Source organism: Oncorhynchus masou, chromosome 9 (assembly GCF_036934945.1).
Source record: "Oncorhynchus masou masou isolate Uvic2021 chromosome 9, UVic_Omas_1.1, whole genome shotgun sequence".
Lineage (NCBI taxonomy): Eukaryota > Metazoa > Chordata > Actinopteri > Salmoniformes > Salmonidae > Oncorhynchus > Oncorhynchus masou.
This window is the reverse complement of record NC_088220.1, coordinates 29,285,391-29,301,250: the sequence shown is the minus strand read 5'-3', so window position 1 is coordinate 29,301,250 and position 15,860 is coordinate 29,285,391. Positions and strand designations below refer to the sequence as shown.

General features: G+C 44.1%; 1 protein-coding gene and 1 pseudogene across 2 annotated transcripts; both read left to right on the top strand.

Annotated features, from left to right (window-relative positions):
• Window positions 1-814: 814 nt before the first annotated feature.
• LOC135545796 (V-type proton ATPase 116 kDa subunit a 3-like) lies at window positions 815-12,499 on the top strand. Of its 2 annotated transcripts, none has more exons than XM_064973683.1 (20): window positions 815-918; window positions 6,419-6,553; window positions 6,758-6,836; window positions 7,000-7,244; window positions 7,355-7,419; window positions 7,579-7,705; window positions 7,801-7,880; window positions 8,001-8,094; window positions 8,276-8,488; window positions 8,671-8,821; window positions 8,957-9,096; window positions 9,209-9,366; window positions 9,481-9,571; window positions 9,678-9,796; window positions 10,051-10,264; window positions 10,506-10,616; window positions 10,735-10,821; window positions 10,983-11,103; window positions 11,230-11,401; window positions 11,520-12,499. In XM_064973683.1, exons 2-20 carry the CDS (start codon window positions 6,437-6,439, stop codon window positions 11,611-11,613), a joined length of 2,478 nt encoding a protein of 825 aa, XP_064829755.1. In that variant the 5' UTR covers window positions 815-918; window positions 6,419-6,436; the 3' UTR covers window positions 11,614-12,499. The 2 variants fall into 2 exon arrangements, with proteins under 2 accessions (XP_064829755.1, XP_064829754.1); XM_064973682.1 differs by lacking the exon at window positions 815-918 and adding an exon at window positions 925-1,054.
• Window positions 12,500-12,851: 352 nt separating this feature from the next.
• On the top strand, window positions 12,852-13,824 carry LOC135544986 (large ribosomal subunit protein uL18m-like; annotated as a pseudogene).
• The last annotated feature ends 2,036 nt before the right edge of the window (window positions 13,825-15,860 follow it).

Here is a 15,860-nt window from a genome sequence, read left to right as displayed (position 1 = left end):
ACATGCATGAAACCAAGGCTTTTATGGTTACAGAAGTCAACAAATGAGAGCGCCTGGGGAATGGGAGTGGAGCTAGGCACTGCAGGGCCTGGATTAACATCTACATCACCAGAGGAGGAGTAGGATAAGGGTACGGCAAAAGGTTATAAGAACTGGTCGTCGAGTACGTTCGGAACCGAGAGTAAAAGAAACGGGTTTGAGTACGCGGCGAGGGATACAGTCTGGGCCAACAGCCTTGTGAGGGTTAACACACTTAAATGTCTTACTCTGGGAGGAGAGCCCAAATTCAGGGGGTTGAAAACTTATCTAATCAAGATATATTAGTGTTTTATTTATCAGGTTTTTTATTTTATTTTTTATTTATTTTTTACAAATGTTCATTTTGACAGGATTTTGTGCAGATCGTTGAAAAAAAGGACAAATCCATGATAATCCCATTTTGTAACACAACAAAATTTGGAAAATGTCAAAGGGTGTGAATACTTTCTGAAGGCACTGACATTTGGGCTGAGGTGATAGGGGAAGAATATAGACGTTTTATACTATGCAGGGCAGAAAATCCTAAATGTTTTTAAATGTAAATTTGTCAACTGTCCACAGAACTCTGACCTATCTTCCCCTATGCAAATAAAGTCTGGGGGGAAGGTTATTTGACACTCAAAATGTATCTACCGTCACGTGAGAACAAGTAACGTGACATAAAGCCACCGAATGGGAAGTGCTCTCAGTACTACCCAAATAATTTCACCAAAGACAGGGAGGGGTGTAAATCATTTGTTAAGACCATAGCAAACGGAAAAGGTTAAGCAACGAAAACGTGAGTTTTTATTGGACACATTCTCATAGATCCCGCCCCATTTGATTCTGTTTAAGAAACGTTTTGCAACAGAATTGGCGAAATGAATACGCTCCAGTACGGTATGTTTAGAAACTTTGTGACTTCCCGGTGAAAATTTGTTTGACGCTGTTTGTTCTGGTCTGTCTCCTTGAGCCAACTCTCAGAAGTGGCCAACACAAAGGTTTTCGATTGAGCTGGACAGATTGAAGGAAACAGGTAAAATCGTATATTTCCTACCTGCTTTCACAAAGGATAGATTCGTGTGTGGTTGGTCAACACATTTTTCTGTCTACAAAGTTGGACATTCTGTAGTTTAGTGGGCTATTTGAGTTGCTGACATTGGAAATATCGAGCCTTATATGTTAATTGAGTTTTATATTGTTTCTGTGGTAACTTGCATGGAAACGTTGTGGCAAAACGGGATCGGCTGTTTTAGTTTTTGACAGACAAGAGAGGGGTGGGCAACGTTTGCCGACTTGGACAGATACAGTGTTGCAAACAACAATGTCTCGTGATTACATATGCAACTCTCCCAGCGAAATTAATACATTTTAATTTGATTGACGCTGGACAAATTTGCGGCTTTTTGATTTTGTGAGCCTTTTCTGGCAAAGCGAAACCAAACCTATCACCGTTCTAACATTTTTTTTCACCTTTATTTAACCAGGTAGGCTTGTTGAAAACAAGTTCTCATTTACAACTGCGACCTGGCCAAGATAAAGCAAAGCAATTCGACACATGCAACAACACAGAGTTACACATGGAATAAACAAAACATAGTCAATAATACAATAGAACAAAAGAAAACAAAGTCTATATACAGTGAGTGCAAATGAGGTAAGATAAGGGAGTTAAGGCAATAAATAGGCCATAGTGGCGAAGTAATTACAATACTGGAATGGTAGATGTGCAGAAGCTAAATGTGCAAGTAGAGATACTGGGGTGCAAAGTAGCAAGATAAATAAATAAATACTATATGAGGTAGGTAGATGGATGGGCTATGTGCAGTGATCTGTGAGCTGCTCTGACAGCTGGTGCTTAAAGCTAGTGAGGGAGATATGAGTCTCCAGCTTCAGAGATTTTGGCAGTTCGTTCCAGTCATTGGCAGCAGAGAACTGGAAGGAAAGACGACCAAAGGAGGAATTGGCTTTGTGGGTGACCACTGTGATATACCTGCTGGAGCGCGTGCTACGAGGGGGTGCTGCTCTGGTGACCAGTGAGCTGAGATAAGGCGGGGCTTTACCTAGCAGAGACTTGTAGATAACCTGTAGCCAGTGGGTTTGGCGAAGCGAGGGCCAACCAACGAGAGCGTACAGGTCGCAATGGTGGGTTGTGTATGGGGCTTTGGTGACAAAACGGATGGCACTGTTATAGACTGCATCCAGATTGCTGAATAGAGTGTTCAAGGCTATTTTTATAGATGACATCACCGAAGTCGAAGATCGGTAGGATGGTCAGTTTTACGAGGGCATGTTTGGCAGCATGAGTGAAGGATGCTTTGTTGCGATTATAGGAAGCCAATTCTAGATTTAACTTTGGATTGGAGATGTTTGATGTGAGTCTGGAAGGAGAGTTTCCAGTCTAACCAGACACCTAGGTAGTTGTCCACGTTTTCTAAGTCGGAGCCGTCCAGAGTAGTGATGCTGGTCAGGCGAGCAGGTGCGGGCAATGATCGGTTGAATAGCATGCATTTAGTTTCCCCTGCGTTTAAGTGCAGTTGGAGGCCACAGAAGGAGAGTTGTATGGCATTGAAGCTTCTATTCATCTATCTATTTAGTCATCTATTAATAGCTAGTAGTTCGTCTGTCAATGTCAAGATAGTTATTTATTTTTATAAATAGATTTCATGCAATTATACAATACTTTATGACAAGAGGCATTAGAATAACCTTTTTTTAATCTGACGAATTATAGGGAAGCTGAACCTGACAAATGGATCAATATAAACATACAATATGACAAGGGAAGACAAATGGAATATTTCATCCATCTAAACTGGAGGAGAAAATTGTTCAAAAACAAACTTTAAGTGGCACTGACCCAACAATGATAGAGTGGTTGGGGATATTGCTGATGCTCTCTGTTGGTGCCAATAAAATAGACTATACTGTTGTTCACTCAGTTAAATTGAGAATTTTTATATCTAAAAGACAGAATATTCTTTACAGCAATAACCATTTGCATATTGCGATATGCCTGGCTGGTCCTCTACTGTTCACTGAACGCAACTCGACAATCATGTATTTGGTCTTTGCTGCGTGCGTTGCCTTTCCTTACGACTGTCAGCAATGTGATTTTTAAAACAATCCATAACGTGTTTTAAAAAAATGATCCACTGTGGCCAAATAATGCTTTCGTAGCCTATTTTGAATGGTTTTATAGGAAAAAGCTCATTTGAATAAATCATTTTGGAGATTATTTCTTTGTATTGAATTGTTGTGTCCATGTATTTTATTATAGGGAATATCATGGACGGTAGCCTGTATATCACGTTGTGCAATCAGTGTTTTCATGAGACAAGTGCACGGGTCTCTTCCCTCTGTCCTATCAAGGGACACAGACCCTGTCATCTGATTTAGACTCCTCACAACAGTTTGTTGTGCCACAGTGAACACAAATTATTTTAGAAATGTCCAATCTTTTAAACACTCTCACATATGAAGACCTAAAACTCATCTGTATTGACAAACAGATGTGTGCTTTAATGGATATTAACAATGATTCTGGGGGTTCTTAATGAGTGGCTATTAATCCTGGACTCAATTGGAACCCTGTTGGTATTTACAGCGTTGAAATGGCAGATGATAAGTAGGAGTGACACACACAGAGACTATTTTATTACCATTCTTTCTTCATGGTTATATTGTATTTTACAGACCTGCCCACTAGCAGTCAAATCCTTGTTTCCTCCGTCCTTGTTTCCTCCATCCCTCGCCTCTTTAAAAGCACATCGGAGGAGAAGGAGGCCCGAGGGGAGGAACCTTCAATCCTTTCACCCAATGTGCTTTGAGATGGTGAGGAATGAAGGAAACAAGGAAAGAGGATTTGAAGGCTAGTAAAAGTTTTTAGTCAGTATATTCCTGTATGTACAGTTGAAGTCGGAAATTTGCATACACTTAGGTTGGAGTCATTAAAACTCGTTTTTCTTGTTAACAAACTATAGTTTTGGCAAGTCGGTTAGGACATCTACAGTGTGCATGACACAAGTAATTTTTCCAACAATTGTTTTTCAGATTATTTCATTTATAATTCACTGTATTACAATTCCAGTGGGTCAGAAGTTTACATACACTAAGTTGACTGTGCCTTTTAACAGCTTGGAAAATTCCAGAAAATTACGTCATGGCTTGAGAAGCTTCTGATAGGCTAATTGGAGTCAATTGGAGGTGTACCTGTGGATGTATTTCAAGGCCTACCTTCAAACTCATTGCCTCTTTGCTTGACATCATGAGAAAATCAAAAAGAAATCAGCCAAGACCTCAGAAAAAAAATTGTAGACATCCACAAGTCTGGTTCATCCTTGGGAGCAATTTCCAAACGCCTGAAGGTACCACGTTCATCTATACAAACAATAGTACGCAAGTATAAACACCATGGGAGCACGCAGCCATCATACCACTCAGGAAGGAGACACATTTTGTCTCCTAGAGATGAATGTACTTTGGTGTGAAAAGTGCAAATCCATCCCAGAACAACAGCAAAGGACCTTGTGAAGATGCTGGAGGAAACGGGTACAAAGTATCTATATCCACAGTAAAACAAGTCCTATATCAACCTAACCTGAAAGGCCATTCAGCAAGGAAGAAGCCACTGCTCCAAAACCGCCATAACAAAATCCAGACTACGGTTTGCAACTGCTCATGGGGACAAAGATCATACTTTTTGGAGAAATGTCCTCTGGTCTTATGAAACAAAAATAGGACTGTTTGGCCATAATGACCATCATTATGTTTGGAGGAAAAAGGGGAGGCTTGCAAGCCAAAGAACACCTTCCCAACCGTGAAGCTCAGGGTTGCAGCATCATGTTGTGGGGGTGCTTTGCTGCAGGAGGGACTAGTGCACTTCACAAAATAGATTGCATCATGAGGTAGGACAATTATGTGGATAGCAACATCTCAAGACATCAGTCGGGAAGTTAAAGCTTGGTCGCAAATGGGTCTTCCAAATGGACAATGACCCCAAGCATACTTCCAAAGTTACATTACATTACATTTGTCGTTTAGCAGACGCTCTTAAGTTGTTGTCCACAAGCCATCTTGGCACAAAGTCAAGGTTTTGGAGTGGCCATCACAAAGCCCTGACCTCAATCCTATAGAAAATGAGTGGGCAGAACTGAAAAAGCGTGTGCGAACAAGGAGGCCTACAAACCTGACTCTGTTACAATAGCTCTGTCAGGAGGAATGGGCCAAAATCCACCCAACTTATTGTGGGAAGCTTGTGGAAGGCTACCCAAAACATTTGACCCAAGTCAATCAATTTAAAGGCAATGCTACCAAATATTAATTGAGTGTATGTAAACTTCTGACCCACTGGGAATGTGATGAAAGAAATAAAAGCTGAAATAAATCATCTTCTCTACTATTATTCTGACATTTCACATTCTTAAAATAAAGTGGTGATCCCAACTGACCGAAGACAGGGAATTTTTACTAGGATTAAATGTCAGGAATTGTGAAACTGAGTATAAATGTATTTGGCTAAGGTGTATGTAAACTTTTGACTTCAACTGTACATATCAACCACAATTACCTTGTACCCCTGCACATGGACTCGGTACTGGTACCCTGTGAAATGAAGACAGAGGAAGCAAGGATTTGACTGCTGGTTGGTGGATAAAATGCAATGTAACCGTAAACAAAGCGTAGTGATACAAAAAAAGTATTAATTAAATTAATTAATTAAAAAGTATTAATTAAATTGTTGTGACCATCTTAAATAGGTATATTTCTCAATTTCTATCAGGATTGATGGATGTATTAATAGATTACTTTAGATGAATAAAATTAGGTTACGGGTGAACTGCTATTTTGAAGGAACAGGAAGTGTTTGTTTGCATTTGGCTAGTGACAGACATTCCACATTTAACCCAACCCACTTGTGAAATTCTAAATATCAAGTGTTTATATGCCAAAAACTGGAACATTATATATATAATTTTTAAATAAATAACCAATTGGCCAAAATGTACACGGATGATCTTGGTTCAGTCTCTCCCCAGTCTAAATGTCGATATGGTTTAACCTATTTTAGTGACCCACATCAAGGGTGGTGTATTGAGTCCTTTGCACTGACTTGTGGTCAGAATTTAATTCGTTGTGAAGTGCAGCTTGAGTGGAAATTCCACTGTCGCAATTCATGTGACTTTTTCAGTTAGTCAGAGGGGGAAGAATGCACTTTGTCTTTCCCTTATCTGCAACTGTCAGCGGTCACCTGATTTTTGAAGCAACCGCCTTACTCTAATACCATTTCTCTCTCACCTTATCCTTCACTACTTTTATCTATTCACTGCTTCTATCCCATCTCCTTTCCATCTCCCTGTCTCTTTACCTTCTTACTCCCCCCTTTTCCCTCTCCCTCTAGGCCTATCTCTCGGTGGCGATGGGTTCTATGTTCCGCAGTGAGGAGGTGTGCCTGGTGCAGCTCTTCCTCCAGTCTGGTTCAGCCTACAACTGTGTCAGTGAACTGGGAGAACTGGGCCTGGTTGAGTTCAGAGATGTGAGTTCTGTTCTCACAAGACAAACGAGGTCAAGGATCTTCACTAAGAATGACTGTCTCAGAAACAGTAGCTGTGACTAATGTCTCTACCATCTTGCTGTTAAGTTTGAAATTAGCGACATTAGCTGATGTGTAGTAAAGCCTCGTGTGAGTAACTTATGAGTAACTAACTGTGTCTGTACTCTTCCCTCTGTGGTGAATCAGTTGAACCCCAACGTCAACTCCTTCCAGAGGAAGTTTGTGGGGGAGGTGAGACGATGTGAGGAACTGGAGAAAACCTTCTGTAAGTATCTAGATCCCTCACTATTGGCTCCTAAAACAAGGCCTCTCATTAAAGCTATCCTAATATAAGAAAAGGATGTTTGACAGTTGTCTCCTATGCATTTGACTTTCTCTCCTTACATATCTCCCGCCATCTCTCTCTTTTCATCCTTCTCCCCACTCAGCGTTCCTGGAGCAGGAGATCAATCGGTCTCTGTGGCCCCCCCTCCATGGCCCCCTCCCTTCCCCCTGCCCGACACCCTCAGCCCCCCAGCCCAGAGACTTACTCACCATTGAGGAAGAGAGTGAGAGGCTGGCCAGGGAGCTCAAAGAGGTGTCCAGGAACAGAGACAGTCTCAGAGCCCAGATGACCCAGCTCAGCCAATACAAAGGGGTTCTCACCCAGACCCACTCCCTCACCTCCTCACAGGTCAGAACTACACCACCCAGACCCACTTCCTCAGAACTACAACTACTGTTTGGATGTATTAAAGTGGAGAACTACAATCCCATGACTACTTTTATTGTTCCCTCTCACAGGGTCCTCCACCTCCACTGGAAACAGTAGGCATATTGGAGCCTAACCGACTGGATGTCCACCTCAGGTAAACCTCATTGGTCAAAGCAATTGCCAGTGTCTTTCCACTTATTTTTTTACATTGGCTCTGGACAATGACTGATTTCCATATTCCAGTTGGTCAACATACTCTTTATGCCAACTTACCTTATTTTGTTTATTTCTCCCATCCCTCTCTCGTTTGCAGTTTTGTGGCCGGTGTGGTCCACCCCTGGAAAGTCCCTTCGTTCGAGCGATTGCTATGGCGAGCGTGCCGTGGTTACATCATCGTGGACTTCAGAGAGATGGAGGAGCAACTAGAGCATCCTGTCACGGTGAGGAGAGGAAGAAAGGAAGAGGAGCTCTATAGTAAAAGTAGAGTAGCAAGTAATATGGTCAGTGAGTCAACGATTCTAATATGTGATGGCAGGGGGAGATGCAGTGGACGGTGTTCCTCATATCCTACTGGGGAGATCAGATCGGACAGAAGGTCAAGAAGATCTGTGATTGGTGAGTAAACCTGTCCACTTCTCCTTCGTTGTGATATTTGACACATTGCAGTGGTTCATGTTTATGCTTGTTTAATGACCCATGTCTTTCTTGCACCTCCTCAATAACTTGCATTCCCAGCTTCCACACACAGACATTTGTGTACCCTGACAGCCCCACGGAGAGAGAGGAGATTCTCCAGGGACTGCAGGGCAGAATTGAAGACATGAAATCTGTAAGGCAGACTACCACTGTATAAAACGCATTAATCTTCATCTGTGTGGCTGTATCTCCAACTTCAATAAGAATCACATTGGGAACAGCAAACAGTGAGCGAACATTTACTTTTAAAGTTGCCTCACACTCCATCTCTAATCCATCCCTCGTCCTCCTTCACCCCCTCCCTCCTACCCCAGGTCCTGTCCCAGACAGAGCACTACCTCCAGCAGCTGTTGGTGCGTGCTGTAGCTGTGCTGCCCCAGTGGAAGGTGCGGGTCCAGAAGTCTAAGGCTGTCCAGGCTGTGCTGAACCTCTGCAGCCCCTCCGTCACCGACAAGTGTCTGATCGCTGAAGCCTGGTGTCCCGTCAGCAAGCTGCCTGAGCTACAGAGTGCCCTGAGAGAAGGAGGGGTGAGGGAGGGGAAAGAGAGAGAGAAGGGGAGATTGAGTAACCAAGCAAGACGCAAGGCAACAAGAGAGGGTTGTCTTTTGTCATGCTGTTTAAACTGAGGAATGGATGTAATTTTTCAACGTACCCCAAAAGTGTGTGACTTTAAGCCCCTTCATTTTCTCTCTGGCTCTCCCCCTATCAGAGGAAGAGTGGCAGTGGGATGGACTCGTTCTACAACCGCCTCCCATGCTCCACCCCTCCTCCCACCCTGTTCCCTACCAACTCCTTCACGGCCGGCTTCCAGAGCATCGTAGAGGCTTATGGAGTGGCCAGTTACCGTGAGGTTAACCCAGGTATCAATCAATACATGTATGACTTCAAACCGCCAACAGACCAACCCAGGGAAGAACCACCTCTCGTATATGTAAATGATCAGTAATATTATCTCTCGTTCTCTCGCTCAACCCTCTTATTCCCGTTCTCCATAGCTGTGTACACCATCATCACATTCCCCTTCCTGTTTGCGGTGATGTTTGGGGACGTCGGTCACGGCCTGCTGATGTTCCTGGCTGCCCTCTGGATGGTCCTGGAGGAGAAGGACCCCAAACTCCGGAACAACACCAATGAGGTCGCGCGCACACATGCGTCACTCTCTTTCATACACACACTTTAAATTGAGAGTGTGACAATTCTACTGATTGAGAGGAACAGTCCTAATATAACGTCTCTGTGTGGTTTAGATCTGGCGGATGATGTTTGGAGGACGCTATCTGATCCTGTTGATGGGACTGTTCTCTGTCTACACTGGGGCCATCTACAACGAGTGTTTCAGCAAAGGACTCAGCCCCTTCAGCTCCGGCTGGCACGTACGACCCATGTTCGATAGCGGAGAGTGGAGGTAAGGACACATGCCGCATCACTCACACCTGCGTAACAGCTCCACAATCCTTTTTCTCATTGTCCTGTATGTTTTTAAAATATTTTGAGTTCTGTATCTCTCTCTCTCGCTCAGTTCAACAACTCTTAAAGGGAACAACTTCCTGTCCCTGGACCCGAACGTCACTGGGGTTTTTACAGGACCCTATCCTTTTGGCATCGACCCGGTATGGAAATCCACCTCTTCTCTCGCTCTCTAGCTCGCTCTGTCTTCTTCCTGGGATTGTTTCCATGACTCAGTTATAATGAGTAACTGTGCTGTGTGGTCCTCAGATCTGGGGTCTGTCCAACAACCACCTGACATTCCTTAACTCCTACAAGATGAAGATGTCCGTCATCATCGGGGTGATCCACATGACCTTCGGAGTCTGTCTGTCCTTCTTCAACTACAAGTGAAGGAACATTGCGTTAGTTTGTGTGTGTGTATTGAAATGCAAGGGACTATTGCTGTAATCTACTAATTTTCTCACTGTCCCTCTCCTGCTATCCCTACTCTCTCTCTACTCAAACCAATACCTTTGCCTATGCATTCCTTTCCCTTAAACCTGTGATTCCCTCTACCCACCCACCTCTCTTTGGCTCTCTTTTCATCCCTTTCTCTCTACCCATCCTTCTCTCCCCCATCCCTCTCTCTCTCTCGCTCCAGACACTTCAACCAGTTGAGCAGTGTGTTCCTGGTACTGATCCCAGAGCTGTTCTTCATGCTGTGTCTGTTTGGTTACCTGGTCTTCATGGTCATCTTCAAGTGGCTGGCCTTTGACACGGCCCACTCTAACTTCACCCCCAGCATCCTCATCCACTTCATAGACATGTTCCTATTCACAGTGAACAAGGATAACCCGCCCCTCTACAAAGGACAGGTGTGTGTGTGTGTGTGTGTGTTTTGTAGGGAAACCTCCCACTGTTTGGGACGATTACAGTATATGTATGGAAGGGCACACAACGGGCTCACTACAAGATACTTGTTTAAAGTATGCTTAATGTTTGCTGAGTCCTTGAAAACATAATATTTAGGAAAACAATGGTATGGTAGCATGCTCACCCCTGAGTACAACCTGCCACTATGTGGTGGTGATCTAACTCCCGCTCTCTGCACTGTAGATGGTGGTGCAGAAGGTCCTGGTGATACTGGCGCTGTGTTCTGTTCCAGTCCTACTGCTGGGGAAACCCATCCATCAATACATCACACACAAGAGGAACCACTGGCACATGGTGAGCAACTTGACTCTGGCTGAGCTTTTGCTAAGTGTATTGATTTTATTGTAAGTATCTAGCATCACTTCGTTTCTTCTGTATGTGAGTTGGTCTGGTGTGATTCTGTGTCCTCCAGGCAGGAGAGAGCCGCCCCCTGTTAGCCGAGAACAATTCCATCAACGCTCATCAGGGAGAGGTGGAGACCGGGAGTCACGGAGAGGAGGTGGAAAGGGGGCGTTATCACACTGTTACCTATGCTAGCTCTATTCATGTGTTTGCAGATGCTTAGCTAGTGACATGTTTAATGTATTACTCAGTCAGCCAACTTTTCACCCCCCCCTTTAAAAAAAAAATCTATAAATAGCACATTCTCTGTGTCTGTAGGAGTTTGATGCTGCTGATGTGTTCATGCACCAGGCCATCCACACCATAGAGTACTGTCTAGGCTGCATCTCCAACACGGCCTCTTACCTACGACTGTGGGCCCTGAGTCTTGCACATGCACGTGAGTCACACACACACCCTCGTTCTCCACTGATTTGTCGTGACTCACCACAAACTGACTCATATTTTTAAATAGTACTAACTCGCTGTAGCTCCTATTTCGTGTGTTCCCCCTCTATCCCTCCAGAGCTGTCAGAGGTGCTCTGGGTGATGGTGATGCGTATCGCCCTAAACGGGCAAGGCTACATGGGATCTGTGATCCTGTTTGTAGTCTTTTCCTTCTTCGCTGTGCTGACAGTCTCCATCCTCCTGGTCATGGAGGGCCTGTCTGCCTTCCTGCATGCCTTACGTCTGCACTGGTAAGAGATTGGGGGATGGAGGGAAAGACTAAATGAGTGAACGAGAGGAGTGTGTGACGAAGATTGGAGTTAATATATTATGTGCAATATTGTCTGTTCATTTTTCTTTGTCTCCTAGGGTGGAGTTCCAGAATAAGTTCTACAGTGGAACAGGCTACAAGCTGAACCCTTTCGCCTTCTCTTCCCTAATCCACGCCTCGTCCGCTATGTGATCAATTTCTTGATAGTTTTAAATGTTTGCCAAATGGTTATGTTAATTATTCAATCACTTGCTCTGCACCTATCCCTCCCCCGCACATTTGAGAATGATTGCTCTCTTTTATTGAAAGCTTGGTGTTTGAAGAACTTGTTCAATGTCCAAGAATGCATTGAGGTCTTTGCAATGTTATTGATTGTTTATGTGCCCATTTCAGCATGCATGTTGTGATCAGAATATCTATGTTGTTCCTTCTATGGACTGACCATGAGTTGCTTCCAGTAATGTACATTTAGATAATACCTGTTGTTTTTATCATTCACATTCTCTTAGTTTATCATTCTAAGCATGATTTGAAAACTGTTGTAATTTCTTCATAGTGTTTGTTTGAATAACTTAGGAAATGTTTGCTATTGACTTTCACACATGATGAAAGTGATCTCAAAGTCTATAAAGATAAAGGACACCGGTTGTCTTAACACATCTGATCTGAAAGAGAATCAAAGTAGACATGATGGTTGCTCTGCTTTTGTTATTGGTCATGTGAGGGACCCTTCATGGTTCTCAACACCTCCAGTTTCTTATGTCTATTTGGACACAGTTAATGATTGTCATTCACATTATGTCTGATATGTGCAGAGAACCATCTGAATGAAGATCAATGTTTTTCCAAAGATAAACTTGATTTGTGTGTCTTTGAGCCCATCTATTTTATGTTTGTAATCAGGCCTTATCTGTTCATTAGTCACTGAGACTGCTCATGGAACATATTCAAGCCTTTAGGAACAACTGTTAGTCTGCCGCATTCTCTGTATCCTGGTTCACATCATGCTGTCTTTGTTTTTACTATCAATGTGAAACTCTATGGCTGAAATAAAATTAAAGCTGTTTTTTTTCTTACAGTTCTTGTGTGGGTGTACGTTTTACTTCGTGACTTGTTATTCCTATTGTAGAAATGAGTCGAAGAGGCCATTTTCTAAATTATGAACATGAACTGATATAGGTTTCATTTGACTTTATTGAATTCTCACTTCCATCTAAGTGAGTTGTGGTCTAAATGCGTGTGAAACGCAACAGTGCCTCCCTGTGGCGAGAGGAGACACTGAACCGGATGTCAATGTAAAGTGTAAAAGATGGTGGCACACGTCAAGGCGAATGTTTATTGAATAATATTTTTCTATTTTATGAGTCGCTACAGTGGATGATCAAGTATAGTGTGAACTTTATTAATCATATATGACCACATACGGAACGATGTTGGGTGAATTAAGTCAATGTGCGGATATTACTAATTCAAAGGTGATAGTTGAGTCAACCATTATCTCAAATCGGGTAAGAAAATACTGATCTCAGTTGATGCCAAATGTGTTCTGTAAATCCTAATGTATATGAAAATAAATGTTTGATTAGCATGTTCCTAAAGCTGCTCTATACTCCTCCGTGCTCTTATTTTAATCCCCCTCTTCTCTCTGCAGTCTGTTGTATGAGCCAGGCAGCGCCCCAACCCGAGCCCACTGTAGATAATGAAGCCAACGTTCCTGAACAGAAACCCGCAGAACCTGGAGCAGATGGCTTTTGCATTGAAGGACAGGGGCTGGAGAACAACTTGGCCCTCTCAAAAGTTCTACCATAGGTGTGGCTACCTCTGTGCCCGTTTCGTACTTGGACAGATGTACTTTAACTCCTCTTGCCTCCCCCATCTACAGCTGTCATCCCTTGCTTCTCCCCCCCCCATTTCCTTCAGGTTGGTGCTCCCAGCACCACGTGACAGCAGAGGTGTTTGCCAACAGTGATCCAGTCCCTGTGCTGTTGTGTTCCACCAAAGAGTGTGCCTTGAAGTGAGAGCTTGGTTCCACCCGTTATGTGGCAGCCAGCCAGGTTGTGGGAGAGGTGCTGGCACAGAGGTGTCTTTAGGCTGTCATCATTAGGATGGTGTACCGACACAACCCCTGGCAGTACTGCTCTGATGCTGTAAATACAGGCATATGTTTGAGACAGTCCATGTTGCAGTAGTCCTGATGCAGTACATAGAGGCAGTATCAAATTATATAGGGATTTTGACCAAAGGACTGTCAAGTCATCCATGTGTGTATGTGACAACAGGCTGTTTGAGGTTGTGTTTAGGGAGATAACCACTTTTTCCCCCTTCAGGTTCAGTCATTTCAGACAGCAATGAAAGAGGGAGGAGTTACTCAGTGAACCACGACAAAAAGTCATCGGGACCTGACCAATACACGCAGTCAGTCAGGAAAGCTAAGGCCAGCTTCTTCAGGCAGAAGTTTGCATCCTGTAGCTCCAACTCCAAAAAGTTCTGGGACACTGTGAAGTCCATGGAGAACAAGAGCACCTCCTCCCAGCTGCCCACTGCACTGAGGCTAGGGAACACGGTCACCACCGACAAATCCATGATTATTGAAAACTTCAACAAGCATTTCTCAACGGCTGGCCATGCCTTCCGCCTGGCTACTCCAACCTCGGCCAACAGCTCCGGCCCCCCCGCAGCTCCTCGCCCAAGCCTCTCCTTTACCCAAATCCAGATAGCAGATGTTCTGAAAGAGCTGCAAAACCTGGACCCGTATAAATCAGCTGGGCTTGACAATCTGGACCCTCTATTTCTGAAACTATCCGCCATTGTCGCAACCCCTATTACCAGCCTGTTCAACCTCTCTTTCATATCGTCTGAGATCCCCAAGGATTAGAAAGCTGCTGCAGTCATCCCCCTCTTCAAAGGGGGAGACACCCTGGACCCAAACTGTTACAGACCTATATCCATTCTGCCTTGCCTATCTAAGGTCTTCGAAAGCCAAGTCAACAAACAGGTCACTGACCATCTCGAATCCCACCGTACCTTCTCCGCTATGCAATCTGGTTTCCGAGCCGGTCACGGGTGCACCTCAGCTACACTCAAGGTACTAAACGACATCATAACCGCCATCGATAAAAGACAGTACTGTGCAGCCGTCTTCATCGACCTTGCCAAGGCTTTCGACTCTGTCAATCACCATATTCTTATCGGCAGACTCAGTAGCCTCGGTTTTTCGGATGACTGCCTTGCCTGGTTCATCAATTACTTTGCAGACAGAGTTCAGTGTGTCAAATCTCAAATCGGAGGGCATGCTGTCCGGTCCTCTGGCAGTCTTTATGGGGGTGCCACAGGGTTCAATGATGTTGCTCTTGCTGCGGGCGATTCCCTGATCCACCTCTACGCAGACGACACCATTCTATATACTTTCGGCCCGTCATTGGACACTGTGCTATCTAACCTCCAAACGAGCTTCAATGCCATACAACACTCCTTCCGTGGCCTCCAACTGCTCTTAAACGCTAGTAAAACCAAATGTATGCTTTTCAACCGATCGCTGCCTGCACCCGCATGCCCGACTAGCATCACCACACTGGATGGTTCCGACCTTGAATATGTGGACACCTATAAGTACCTAGGTGTCTGGCTAGACTGCAAACTCTCCTTCCAGACCCATATCAAACATCTCCAATCGAAAATCAAATCAAGAGTCGGCTTTCTATTCCGTAACAAAGCCTCCTTCACTCACGCTGCCAAGCTTACCCTAGTAAAACTGACTATCCTACCGATCCTCGACTTCGGCGATGTCATCTACAAAATTGCTTCCAACACTCTTCTCAGCAAACTGGATGCAGTTTATCACAGTGCCATCCGTTTTGTCACTAAAGCACCTTATACTACCCACCACTGTGACTTGTATGCTCTAGTCGGCTGGCCCTCGCTACATATTCGTCGCAAGACCCACTGGCTCCAGGTCATCTACAAGGCCATGCTAGGTAAAGCTCCGCCTTATCTCAGTTCACTGGTCACGATGGCAACACCCATCCGTAGCACGCGCTCCAGCAGGTGTATCTCACTGATCATCCCTAAAGCCAACACCTCATTCGGCCGCCTTTCGTTCCAGTACTCTGCTGCCTGTGACTGGAACGAATTGCAAAAATCGCTGAAGTTGGAGACCTTTATCTCCCTCACCAACTTCAAACATCAGCTAACCGATCGCTGCAGCTGTACATAATCTATTGGTAAATAGCCCACCCATTTTCACCTACCTCATCCCCACAGTTTTTATTTACCTTTCTGCTCTTTTGCACACCAATATCTCTACCTGTACATGATCATCTGATCATTTATCACTCCAGTGTTAATCTGCAATATTGTAATTATTTGCCTACCTTCTCATGCCTTTTGCACACATTGTATATAGACTCCCCTTTTTTCTTTTTTGTCTACTGTGTTATTGA

What these genes read in the sequence shown, in the direction of transcription:
- LOC135545796 (XM_064973683.1), top strand. Translation starts at nt 6,437, where the DNA reads ATGGGTTCTATGTTCCGCAGTGAGGAGGTGTGCCTGGTGCAGCTCTTC. An exon ending in TTCGATAGCGGAGAGTGGAG is followed by an intron (nt 9,367 to 9,480) that starts GTAAGGACACAT and finishes TCTCTCGCTCAG; the next exon opens with TTCAACAACTCTTAAAGGGA. An exon ending in CCTGAGTCTTGCACATGCAC is followed by an intron (nt 11,104 to 11,229) that starts GTGAGTCACACA and finishes CTATCCCTCCAG; the next exon opens with AGCTGTCAGAGGTGCTCTGG.